This window comes from Cricetulus griseus (genome assembly GCF_003668045.3).
Source record: "Cricetulus griseus strain 17A/GY chromosome 1 unlocalized genomic scaffold, alternate assembly CriGri-PICRH-1.0 chr1_0, whole genome shotgun sequence".
Lineage (NCBI taxonomy): Eukaryota > Metazoa > Chordata > Mammalia > Rodentia > Cricetidae > Cricetulus > Cricetulus griseus.
Window position 1 is genome coordinate 148,045,908 of NW_023276806.1, and position 14,413 is coordinate 148,060,320.

A 14,413-nucleotide genomic window follows, 5' to 3' on the forward strand; every position below is an offset into this window, starting at 1 on the left:
AGATTTACTAAAAATTACACAGGTTATGTTAATAATACAGTTTCTTTTTTGTTTTCTTTAGAGACAGGGTTTCTCTGTGTAGCTTTAGAGCCTATCCTGGCACTCTCTCTGGAGACCAGGCAGGCCTCGAACTCACAGAGATCCGCCTGCCTATGCCTTCCGAGTGCTGGGATTAAAGGCATGCACCACCGCAAGCCAGTTTTATTTTGAGAAGTATGCATAATATGACTCTTGCACTACAATATTCTATTTATCTTCCTTTTGTGCCTTCATTTATCATACTTCAGTTGTCCCTAGCTCAATGCAGAAGACAGAAAACAGATTTTGGCAAAAAATAGTCTATTAGTTATATAGTAATTATATCTTAAGACAATCCTAAAGGTTGTGAGAAAACATTAAGTTAGTTTCTTAAGTATCCATTCACCATCATAAACATACTTTGATGGTACAAGTGTAGGGCTTGGGATTTTATTTGACAGTATGCTAAAATGTTTTTTGTTTTCCCCATGTGTTCCTACTTACACATACATTTTTACATGTTATCTTCCATGCAATAATGATCACTAAAATTAACACTTTTTTCACATGATTAACTACTCATAGAATATTAGAATTTATCATAAGACCAATGACAAAATCTTTCTCCTTTCCGTCTTCCTCTGTCTTTAGGATCGAAAGTATTCATGTTGGCACATTTGTCTGTTTTAAGTTGATATTTAGGAATGTTAAATGTTTAGAATACTTTAACCTATAAACACCCCCAATCTTCAAAATATTCTTTTTAATGAGTGAACACACTGTGCAAGACACACGTGGTTTATTACCTCATTTAATAGTAACATCTTCATAGGATGAATCTGTAAACTTTATCCTTATTTTACCATTGAGATAAGTTAGGACAGAACCTAACATAGGCAATTTGACCATGACTCATACACTCACTTACCCACATATGTATAGTGTTGCTATTTAGAAAAAGTATCACCTCTTAAAAAGGGTTTGACATCCATGTGATAAAAAAGAACTTTTGCTTTTCATATTTATATGCTACACAAATAATGTCACTATTGAACTATTTTATTAGATTCTCACTGGTTAACTAAGAGTCCAGTGAAAACAGAAGAGTTTAAGAAATTCCAACAGTTTATTGCAAACAAAGAAGCTGATTTCTAAAAAGGCTACATTTGGGTTAGAGGCTGAATCTAGAAAACTACTCTAATCTTCTCATACAACCAAATCTGCAACATTAACACCATGTTAGAGACATTTAATACTGAATAAGACTAAAAGTAAAATAGAATACTATTGGGTGAGACTAACAGAACTTAATTCTCAAGACTTTCATCAAGGAAAAATATGCACATAAGAGGATGGTTAGGGAACCCAAAACAAGTAGTGCCACAGTGATGAGATATGGTAATGAAGTGTTGTAACCATCTACACAACCATTATGAAATGCTGTGGTTGAGGAAAAGCCAAAATTAATGAAGTAATAGTAAAAGAAAATAATGGTTAAGAGTTATTGAAAAAATGCAATGATCGTCTTTCTTTTGTATTGAGAAAATGTAAGAGAGCTCTCTTTGACTGTGGGAAGGTATTGTGAACTATGAGATATTGGGTTAATTATGAATCCCTTCTATATAAGAAAACAGTATGTTATATTCCTTCATTTTAAGAAAAATTATTCATAGGAGAAGTGGCTTGATAAAGGAAATGCAGACTTTTAAGTAGATGAATGTCATGGGGCCAACTGCTTTATTAAGTACAAAAATAGTTTCCCCCACATATATAAAGATACTTTTAAACTAGCTTACCTCATCAGGGTTATAAGAGAAATAAGCATTTGATGGTTTTCACAGTTAATAGTTTTTAAAATATAAAGTGTTTAAAATATAAAGTCACAAAGTGTTGTTGGTTGGTTTTTCTTCTTTTACTCTCTACTCTTTGACTCTTTTGGAGGGCCTACCACAGAGATCCCAAATAAATCACATGTGGAGACTTATTCTTACTTAGGAATGCCCAACCTTAGCTTGGCTTGTTTCTAGCCAGCTTTTCTTAACCTTAATTATCCATCTACTTGGTCTTGGGCTTTTTCTTTTCTTACTTCTGTGACTCTTACTTTTACTTTTATTCTGTGTGTGGCTAGGTGTGTAGCTGGCCCCTAGAGTCCTTCTCTCCTTGTTCTTGTTTCTCCATCTTCCTAGATTTCTCCTCCTATTACATTCTTTGCCTGTCAACCCCACCTATCCTTCTCCTGCCTTGATTTTGGCCATTTAGCTCTTTATTTGATCAATCAGTTGTTTTAGACAGGCACAGTGACACAGCTTCACAGAGTTAAACAAATGCAACATAAATGAATGCAATACATCTTTGCATCATTAAAACAAATGTTCCACAGCATAAACCCATGTAACACAACTTAAAATAATATTCCATGACAACAAACCAGTAAGGAAAATTTTAATGAATTTTAAAATAATTATTTGAGCAATTGCCTATCAAAATAATAAAGACTTATATGAAAAGAGATTTCATAACATATATAACCATTAGATACTTAATTTATAGATTTTATAAACCCTCTCACTAAGGAACAGACAACTCAATAAAGAAATGGGTAGGTAATAAAATGAGTTCAAGAAGAAGGATACTAGAGCATAAGAAGATTTTCACTTTCATAAATAAATAAGAAAATTCAAAATTACATGAGATGGTATTTTATTTCCACCATAATTGAAAAACTAAAGTATATATCAGTGACCTTTCTGACAAGTGTCTAATACATCAAGGTGGTTCTTACATTGCTGGTGAGAGTTTAAACAAGGGTCACTAGTAATATGTTTACACCATATGGTCAAACCTTTGCTACTATGGAGAGATGATGATGATGAGAGAAATATAGTGCTGTTCCCTGCCTCAGAAAATATGCTGTTGCCATGCGATGCTACTCCAGGGCCCAGAGTCAACACCATATGCTTTCTCATCTCTCCAGAGTCTGAGCTGCCACTCTGTGTCTTTTTAGTATTTATACCTGAATTGTAACTATGACAGATTCTGCATAGCAAGGCACCATTCCTGAGTCAAGAAAGAAATAAAAAAAATTAAAGACTTCTAGAATTCAATGACCATGAAGACATAACATACCCAAACTTACCGGACAGTTTAAAAGCAGTGCTAAGAGGAAAGTTCATAGCACTAAGTGCCCACATGAAGAAAATGGAGAATAGTTACACTAGAAAATTATCAGCACAACTGAAAGCTCTAGAACAAAAGGGAGCAAACACACGCCAGAAGAGTAGATGCCAGGAAATGATCAAATTGAGGGCTGAAATCAATAAAGTAGAAACTAGGAAAACAATACAAAGAATTAATGTAACAATGAGTTGGTTCTTCGAGAAAACCAACAAGATAGACAAACCTTTATCCAAACTAACCAAAAATGCAGAGAGAGAACATGCTAATTAACAAAATCAGAAATGAAAAGGGGAACATAACAATGGACACTGAGAAAAATCCAGAATCATCAGGTCATACTTTGTTCAGGCAAATTTTATACACTGGTCATTTTTATTGTCTTGTGGTAACAGCATATTAAGCCCTCAGTTTGCCTCTCAGAATGTTAATAACTTTTTTATTGACCAAATTTGAAAATTTCTATTGTCAAGTATTTAAAAATTTGCAAAGACTTTCAATGAAATCTCTCTGTCTCCCTCTCCCTCTCTCTCTCTCCCTCTCCCCCTCTCTCTCTCCCTCCCTCCCTCCATATATATATATATATATATATATATATATATATATATATATATATATATGTAAATTTCATTTCAATACCTTAGTGGTAGTTTTGATTCAATGTATATTTCACTCTAGTCTCAGTGCTTTCTTGGATGATTTAATTCACTTTACACAATCTAATGTCAAGACGCATTTTCCAACATCACTACTTTAGAGTGTTTTTATTTCACTTTTTAACTTAGAATTATAATCTGTCCTGAGCTGACTTATGCAGATGACATGAAGAGGGAACACAATATTTTTCCTTGTGTTCAGCTAAACCATTTATTTCAGCGATTATTAAAGGTCCCATTTCCAAATATAGTCACATTCTGAAAGAATGGGGTAAAAGGTTCAAGATATGCATGTAGGGAGAAATGTGTTCATGTTCTTTTTTCAAGGACTTCAGATGTTTGTGTCACATTGTTATTAAAATATACAATATAGAAATTATACAGTGTGTGTGTGTGTGTGTGTGTGTGTGTGTGTGTGTGTGTGTGTAGCAAATAGGAGCAGAATGTTCCTGAATCACAGACGCAGTCTTATTTAATACTATAGTAACTGCTTGATAAATGTAGAAAACAATAAGGTACTGTCAGTAGCAGACTGCATTGTTCAAGATGAGCAGGGAGGTTTTTGTTTGTTGAATATTTTTCCTTTGAAGATAATGAATTGACTGCTCATCCATACATACTTTTTTCTGACAGACAGGCCATGAGAGCAATGACCATGAAAGAAAAACATCCTTTCTTTCAATGAATCACTAACAGGGTCAGAGTAGGTCCATTTTTCTCTTTTGTTCTTTCTGCTCTAGGGCATGGTTTGCTCTGTCAGTGATGTTAATTCTCCTTCATCCTCCTGTAACCCAGCTTCCTTACGATAGGAGTCTGTTTGACCCCAGGGCTACAATAATACTTCTTTATTAGCCATTCTTTTTCCTGTGTGTCTTTCTCAGAATAGAGAAAATATGTTCTTAAGATCATAGTAATTTATCCTCAAGGAACTCATAAGGAAGAATCATATATGTGATCAAATTTGCTGCCTTTGTGGGTATTTGTGAGCATATTTCTGGGTACATCCTTCATACGAATAAAAGAAGGAAATTAGGAGTTAAAATTAGCAAGGCTAATGTCAAGGGGGAAGTCTGTTCATGTTTGATCATTAGAGGAATGTGACAGGTACATTAAAAAGTCAACTCAATTGTCATTCTCAAAGCTGAACATCTATCTGTAGTTCTGGGCTCTGCTTTTGAAGTACCTCAATGCTGTGAACTACAAGTGGTTACATTTGAATACACACAAGTAATTTACTTTACTGTCCTACTGCATGGTATTCTTCTAAAAGGCCATTTTTACTGATGTAAATGATGTGGTTAGAGTCCAGTAGATTTTTTTTCTAACATAATAGAAACTATCTCATTTAATTTTCAGGCAATACTTGGAACTCACTGTCTCTCTTATATTCAGGTTCAAGACACTGTTTGTGGCGGGGGAAAGGTGTGATGTGGAGACCCTAGAATGGTCCAAAAAGGTCTTCAGAGTCCCTGTTCTAGACCATTGGTGGCAAACAGGTAACTGTTCCCTAAACCTTCCCTAAAAACTGCTGAAATTCTTCAGAGCCCTCAGTGAACTGTAGGAGGTTCTTAGTCATGTCAATCAGAATCCACAGTTCTGGTTCTGGTAGAAATAAACACTTGAATGACATGGTGTTAATAATGTCTTCAGTAGTCATATAGACACAACCATTCTCTTAGCCATTGATAGACACCACTGAAGACATTTTTACCAACTTAGCATTGTTTCTTTCATGCAGTGAATTGCCAAATTTCAGATTGTCCTCCTTCAGGTAGCTCTGAGTCGTGAGAGCAGAGGCAGCATCTGCCCTGCTTTGATTTGCCCTTACCTCTCATCTCTGTTCTATGTGTTCTCTAATTCACTCTTCACACTGCTCCCATAGTATTTGTTAAAGAATTGTCCCTGCCATAGGAGACTCTATGTTCTGTATCTCATAAAACTCTACCTTTTCTCTTTTGTTTGTACATTTGTTACTTTTTTCTTTCTCCAGATAATACTAATATATGGCTATGGTTATCATTTATTTACTAGTTTGATATATGTATATATATCAAATATATACATAAATATATATATATAATATATATATATTATATATATATATATATTTCCTTGGTCATTGGGAGCAGAATTTTATTGGGTAGATAAAATATAAGCTTTGGAAAAGTAAACAAAAAATAAAAACCTTACTCTTTCCTTTCTTTTCTTATATGGATGGTTTGCATATATGTGAGAGTGAGTCAGTGAGCTGGAATCGTATTTCCTCTTCATAGTTTGCATATATTTTTATTCAACTCTTTAAAAATAGTTGTGAGCCATGGGGTAGGCTGGTAGCCTCCATAATGTTAGTTCCACTCAGTAGAGCAAATTAGACCAAACCATAAATATATAATGTAAAGTCAATGCCTTTAACACTTCAATTTTCTTAGAATCTGGGATAGACTATCAAATTTGCATAAAATTATCAAAGTTTCATGATGAAACTTAGTAGTGCTCTTAACAATAATTTAAATGTAGATATGAACATATCTAATCACTGCCCCCATCACTTGCCCTTGATTACATATTTCCAGGATTGCTGTGTTTGTAGCCATGCACATTTGTAGATAGCATTATGTTACAATGTTGGCACCCCTCATAGAAGAGCAAGTAGAAAGCTAAATCTAAAGTTCAATATTTAATAGTTTGGATATTTTTGATTTTTATGCATTATAATTTTATTTTGTCTCCTTGAATGTTGCTTTTTGGAAAACTTTTTTATACATCATTGTAATGTGTAATTTAAAGTAACTGATCAGATCAGAGGACTTGCTTCCTACATAAATAAAAACAATGAGATTTTTGTTTTCTGTAGGTTTATTTACTAAAGAAAAATTTGCTACCTGTATGCAGATTTTTAATTACTTAAGAACTCAAAAGACAGGACTTCACTTGGAGTAATATATAGCATTGTAATAATACAATATATTAAAACACACTAAAAAAAAAACAAGAAAGAGTATTGTATTGTGTGTTCCCTATTATCCTTTTAAAGTTGTTTTCCTGGATATCACTGTAAGATACTGTGAGCTTTTAAACTTTTAACTTTCCTTGCCTAGAAAAAAATATAAATATACATAGTTAGTGCTTTTAGAAATATGAAAAAACTCACCAAAATCTATAAAGCATACATATTCTAAAAGCACTAACTACATACTTCTATGTAATATCACTTTGTTTTGCAATGTATTAGCTTTTATAAAAGCAAGGTATAGGTGCACTCATATTTAAGAACCCAAGATTGCTTGAATTTTTTTTCACAGCAAAACCAGAATGCAAGAATGAAGAAAAAAAAACATTTTCCAGAATAGAGTTGAATGCTAGATGATAAAGTTATCAACTAATAGTTAGATGGATACATGTAAGTGCCAGCATTTTCTTACTGGGCCAAGGTTATCTGATGTGGCCAACGAGAAATCCATCCAGGCTTGCGTTGGAGTGTTTTCAACAAGCCTGAGGCTGTCCTAGTTTTATTGAGAGCAATCAGACTTTTTATACCCTTATCAGAAACAGAATATAGTAGTGATTTTCAGGATCGATACAGTAGCAGTTGCTAGGATTTGGTGATGTTTGTAAACTATACAGGTACACAAGATTAATATCTAGGACCAATTGTCCTGTCAAGCTTCCTTGCTTCCATGTGTTCTAAGAAAACCTCAGAGAAACACAAAGTGGCCTAAATGCTTTACTGCCTCAGGGAGTGCCTTGGTTTCTCAGGAACTGGAAGGCAAACAGTGCCCCAGGATGGAGTCATGGACTCCAACCTGAAAAACCCATGATGCATGCCGCTCAAGGAAGCTAGACCAGAGCAACTTCATGGTTCTCTGTAGATACATAGTTAGAACCTTTATTAGCATAGTAAATTATTATTCCATTTTCAATATTGTATTTTTCAGTAAAGTGTAAAGCCACACTGAATTTTACATTTGCCAGTTCTCATTCTTTTAAAGATATTTATTTTATTTTTAGTCATGTGTGTATGTATTTGGAGGGTGCAGGCACATGTGGGCAGCTACTAAACGGTTACAAGGCATTATGAGCTACAGTGTGTGTATGATGGGGACCCAACTCTAGTCCTCTAACAGAAACAGGAGCCATCTCTCTTGCACATACAGTTCTCTTTCTTAAAGTGATATTATAAGAAATATTAAATCCACAGGAGAAAAATGATGAATGAAGGAGTGATTATTAACTCACCACAATAAAAGGACTTGATACTTTTAGCACATTGATAAATATTTTTATGTTTCACTCATCAAACAGAGGTTTGCTTGTTTTCCTGAGAAACATCCTACAAAATATCCAGATAATATTCCTAAGAATTTTAAGCTTTGACCAAAAAGTGACTTTCTTTGTTGTAAAACTCAAGTGTGCTAGAAGGCTTCTCCTATTATGTACTTAGAAATTGATATTTTATACACTTATAAGCCTGGATGAGACTTCCATATAGATATGTGTGTAAAAGAGTAATGAATTTCATCTTTGATTGCATTAACATATGTGTGTAAATGAGTTGTTAGGTGTGTAATTTGAAATTAGCAAGGATTGTTAAGTTACTTAAATTGATGAATAAAATCCATTGGGTTCTTTGATTTCAGCTGTAATCAATCTATTTATATAACCATGCTTTGAAAAATGATTTGCTGTTATTTATGTATGTTTGTGTGTTTGTGAGATATATGCAATGTACATGTGCTTATGTGCACATGCCTGCAGTGGCCAGAGAGAGCTTCTGATCCTTTGGAACTGGAGGTCCAGGTGGTTGTTAGCCAGCTGACTTGGGTGCTGGAACTCAGGTCTCCACAGGAGCAGCCAGCACTCTTAACAACTAAGTCATCTCTGAGCCCTGCTATATTATTTGCTGTCATTCAAATATAGTTTATGTTAGCACCAACAAACCTTTAGTTATGAATATTCTCTTTTGATCGGTTAATATCAATGTTCTTTGATGTTTGATTAAATATCTACAATTTCAAATTGAAAGCTAATCTTGGAGTATGTAAGAACAGACACTATCCCCCCTCCTCTCACAGGAGTACACCTACAGAGACTTTTTGCTGCACATGACCACTGAAGCATTAAGCTTCCACTTTTAATTATACTATTGTGAACATTTAATAATATCATGGAGAAATCAGTTTTGCTAAGTCTCGATAGGGTATGCTCATTAGTCTAAAAAAAAAACTGATTTGCCATTCACTTAAATGTTTTATCTTCACTGTCACTTATCTGTAAAATGATCGAAAACAGCAGGATTGTTGAATTTTTTCATTTTCAACATAGAAATATGGAGACAGGTATATAATCACGAGTTTAAAAGAATAGCTAGGGATTCCTCTAAAATACAGTATTTCATGTACAATGAAGCAGTCTGAAGTTCATTATTCTCAAATGTGGTTCATTATCCTTAATTGTATAATCTCCAGATAAAAATATTGTATTGTTATAGGTAATTTTTAGTAGAGAAAGGAGCTTTCTCAGAAATCAGACAGGAAACATATTTTTCACAATAAAGGGCTGTCCATGTAGTAAATGATGTTCTTTGAAGGAATCACTTTTTCTGATTCAAGAAAAGTTAAAGACGTTCTTAAGAATAAATGATCTAACAAAATTTCCCTTACACTCAGATTAACTCTTCAAGCTAGAGTATACCCTTTCGATTTGTAAGGTTCACTTTCCTTTCTCTCTTCTTTCTATCTTTGTTTTCCTGTTGTTGTAAAACATGGTACTGCTTTAGAAATGCCTACAACACAACATCTCAGGCTCTTATTTTGTTCCTTTGGTTGTCATTTTATAAACAATGGCCACTGGGCTGGAGAGATGGCTCAGTGGTTGAGAGGTCTTGCTGAGATTGCAGAGGATGCATGTTCAATTCTTAGCACCCGCGTGGTGACTCACAACCACTTGTAACTCAGGTTTCATGGAATAGGATGCAAAAGATTCATAGACATGAACTAAACAAAATCTAAATAAAAGGAGCTGTTGACCATAAACTTGTAACTTTTAAATTTTACAATAACTTTGGAAAGGGCACCTTAGTGAAGGGCTTAGATCAAGAGTTTTGAGTCTTTTTTTTCAGGGGTATTTACATTTTTATTTTTTATTAGCAAGAAAATTATTTTACATATCAATCCCAGGTCGCTCTCCCTCCCCTCCTCCCCTGCCCCCCCCAACAAAGGCCCTACCTATTCCATACCATTTCTGCTCCCCAGGAAGGGTGAGGCCTTCCATAGGGGGGTCTTCAAAGTCTGTCATATTCTTTGGGATAAGGCCTAGGCCAACCCCCTTGTGTCTAAGTTCAGGGTATCCCTCCTTGTGGGATGGGCTCATAATGTCCATTCCTATGCTAGGGATAAGTACTGATCCACTACAATAGGCACCATAGATTTCCAGGGTCTTCTCACTGACACCAACATTCAGGGGGTCTGGACCCCTTTGCTCATCAGTCCTCCTTCTCTGCATCTGGATTTCAGTTCAGTTCAAGGTTTAGCTGTGGGTGTCTGCTTCTACTTCCACCAGCTGCTGGATGAGGGCTAGGGGATGGAATATGAATTATTCATCAATCTCATTATCAGGAGAGGGCATTTAACGTAGCCTCTCCTCTGTTGCTTAGATTGTTAGTTGGTGTCATCTTGGTAGCTCTCCAGACATTTCCATAGTGCCTGATTTCTCTTTAAACCTATAATGTCTACCTCTACTATATTATCTCTTATCTTCCTCACATCTGTTCTTCCCCTAACTCAACCTCCCTGTCCCATCATGTCTTCCTCACCCCTTTTCTTCTCCCCTTCTTATTCTCCTAGTTCCCTCCCCCTCCCCCCATGCTTCCAATTTTCTCAGGAAATCTTGTCCCTTTCCCCTTCTGCAGGAGACCATGTATGTCATCCATATATAGTAGGGCTACAGATTTTTTTGAGTTAATCTTGTATCCTGCCACTTTGCTGAAGGTGTTTATCAGCTGTAAGAGTTCCCTGGTAGAGTTTTTCGGGTCACTAATGTAGACTATCATATCGTCTGCAAATAGTGAGAGTTTGACTACTTCCTTTACGAGATTTGTATTCCCTTGATCTCCATTTGTTGTCTTATTGCTTTAGCTAGAACTTCAAGGACAATATTCAAGGACAAGGAGAGAGTGGACAGCCTTGTCTTATCCCCGATTTTAGAGGAATTGGATCAAGTTTCTCTCCGTTTAATTTGATGTTGGCTGTTGGCTTGCTGTATATTGCTTTTATTATGTTGAGGTATGTTCCTGTTATCCCTGATTTCTCCAAGACCTTTATCATGAAGGGGTGTTGGATTTTGTTAAAGGCTTTTTCAGCATCTAGTGAGATGATCATGTGGTTTTTTTTTCTCAGTCTGTTTATATGGTGGATTACATTGATGGATTTTCATATGTTGAACCATCCTTGGATCCCTGGGATGAAGCCTACTTGATCATGGTGGATGATTTCTCTGATATGATCTTGTATTCTATTTGCTAGGATTTTATTGAGAATTTTTGCATCAATGTTCATGAGGGATATTGGTCTGTAATTCTCTTTCTTAGTTGTGTCTTTGTGTGGCTTGGGTATAAGGTTATTGTAGCCTCGTAAAAGACTTTGGCAATGTCCCTTCTGCTTCTATTTTGTGGAACAATTAGAGGAGTATTGGTATTAGCACTTCTTTGAATTTCTGGTGGAATTCTGCAGTGAATTCATCTGGCCCCTGGCATTTTTTGGTTAGGAGACTTTTGATAACTGCTTCTATTTCCTTAGAGGTTATAGGTCTATTTAAGTTGCTTATCTGTTCTTGATTCAATTTTGGTAAGTGATAAATTTCCAGAAAATTGCCCATTTCCTTTAAATTTTCCAATTTTGTGGAATACAGGTTTTCAAAGTACGACCTGAAATTCTCCGGATTTCTTCAGTGTCCCTTCTTATGTCCCCCTTTTCATTTCTGATTTTGTTAATTTGCATGATCTCTCTCTGCCTTTTGGTTAATTTGGATAAAGGTTTGTCTATCTTGTTGATTTTCTCAAAGAACCAACTCTTTGTTATATTGATTCTTTGAATTGTTTTCTTTGTTTCAACTTTATTGATTTCTGCCCTCAGTTTGATTATTTCTTGGCTTCTGCTCCTCCGTGGTGAATTTGCTTCCATTTTTTCTAGAGATTTCAGCTGTGATGTCAGATCTCTGGTGTGGCTATTCTCTAGTTTCTTCATGTGAGCATTTAGAGCTATGAACTTTCCTCTTAGTACTGCTTTCAAAGTGTCCCATAAGTTTGGGTATGTTGTGTCTTCATTTTCATTGAATTCTAGGAAGTCTTTAATTTCTTTATTTCTTCCTTGGCTCAGGTATGTTGCAAATGCATGTTGTTCAATTTCCATGAGTTTGTAGGGTTTGTGCACTTTGATTTCGTTTGATTTCTATCTTTAAAGCATGGTATTCTGATAAGACACAGAGGATTATTCCAATTTTTTGGTACCTGTTGAGGTTTGCTATGTTGCCGAGAATGTGGTCGATTTTTGAGAAGGTTCCATGTGATCTTGAAAAGAAGGTATATTCTTTTGTGTTTAGATAAAAGTTCTATAAATGTCTGTTAATCCCAATTGGGTCATAACTTCTGTTAGTTCCTTTGTCTCCTTGTTAAGTTTCTGTCTGGTGGTCCTGTCCAGGGGTGAGAGTGGGGTGTTGAAGTCTCCAACTATAACTTTGTGAGGCCTTATTTGTGATTTGAGTTTTAATGAGACCTATTACTGAACATTACACCAGTAGCACAGACACTGAGGTCAACAATTGATAAATGGTACCGTCTGAAACTGAGAAGCTTCTGTAAGGCAAAGGACAGAGTCAGCAAGACAAAATGGCAGCCCACAGACTGGGAAAAGATATTCACCAACCCCACATCTGACAGAGGGCTGATCTCCAAAATATACAAAGAACTCAAGAAGCTAGTCTCCAAAACACCAAACAATCCAATTAAAAAGTGGGGTAAAGAACTAAACAGACAATTCTCAATAGAGGAATCTAAAATGGCTGAAAGACACATAAGAAATTGTTCAACATCCTTAGCCATCAGGGAAATGCAAATCAAAACAACTCTGAGATACCAGAGTTACTTACTCCTGTCAGAATGACTAAAATCAAAAACACCAATGACAGTTCATGTTGGAGAGGATGTAGAGAAAGTGGAACGCTTTCTACTGCTGGTGGGAATGCCAACTTGTACAGCCACTTTGGAAATCAGTATGGCGACTCCTCAAGAAAATGGGAATGAGTCTACCACAAGATCCAGCAATTCCACTCTTAGGCATATACCCAAAAGAAGCACATTCATACAACAAGGGCATATGTTCAACGATGTTCATAGCAGCACTATTTGTAATAGCCAGAAATTGGAAGCAGCCTAGATGCCCCTCAACGGAAGAATGGATAGAGAAAATGTACATTTTCATAATGTACATTTACATAATGGAGTGCTACTCAGTGGAAAAAAACAATGGAATCTTGAAATTTGCAGGAAAATGGATGGATCTAGAAGAAACCATTCTGAGCGAGGTAACCCAATCGCAAAAAGACAAATATGGTATGTAATCACTCATATGCGGATTTTAGAAACACAGTAAGGATTACCAGCCTACAATCCACACTGCTAATGAAGCTAATAAACATGGAGGTCCCTAAGAGAGACATAAATGGTCCCCTGGAGAAGGGGAGAAGCTCAAGATCTGCTGAGCAATTTGGGAGCATGGGAAGAAGGGGGAAGGAGCTAGGAGAATGAGATGGAGAGAGGAAGAGGGAAGCTGAGGACATGAGGGAGCAGAAAATATGAGTCAGGGGAAGAATACACGATAACAAGAATGGAGATATAATAGAGGGAGACACTTTTGGTTTACAGAGAAATCAGGCACTAGGGAAATGTCTGGAGATCTACAGAGATGACACCAGCTAACTATCTTAGCATTGGAGGAGAGGCTACCTCAAATGCCCTACCCTGATTATGAGATTGATGACAGACTTATATGCCCTCATCCAGCAACTTGTGGAAGTAGAAGCAGACACCTATAACTAATCACCGATCTGAACATGAACCTAGATGCAGATAGCTGGAATACCAGCATGGGACTGATCCAGACCCAAGGAACATGGGTTTCTGTGAGGAAACCTCAGAAATCTACAGGACCTCCTGTAGAAGCCCAGTATTTATCCCTAGCATAGGTGTGGACTTTGGGAGCCCAGTCCATATAGAGGAATACTCCTTGAGCCAAGATACACGGGGGTGGGCCTAGGCCCTACCCCAAAGGAAACGAAAGACTCTGATGACACCCTATGGAAGGCCTCACCATCCATGGGGAGCAGAAGAGATATGTGACAGATAAGGTTTCAGTGGGGGAGTGGAAGGGGAGGACGGGTGGGAGAAGGGAAATGGGATTGTCATGTAAAACAATCCTGTTCCTAATTCAAATAAAAAGTTGGAAAAAAAATTCTCCCAACCAAAAAAAGCCCAGGGCCAGATGGCTTCAGTGCAGAATTCTACCAGAAATTCA

General features: G+C 36.2%; 1 protein-coding gene across 1 annotated transcript in view; it reads left to right on the forward strand.

The window, feature by feature from the left end:
• Nucleotides 1-14,413, forward strand: part of Acss3 (acyl-CoA synthetase short chain family member 3) — a 184,821-nt gene that overhangs the window by 126,467 nt on the left and 43,941 nt on the right. The window contains exon 9 of the mRNA XM_035451839.1: nt 5,241-5,344. Within this exon, the coding sequence (XP_035307730.1) occupies nt 5,241-5,344 (104 nt within the window). The remainder of the gene's footprint in view (nt 1-5,240; nt 5,345-14,413) is intronic.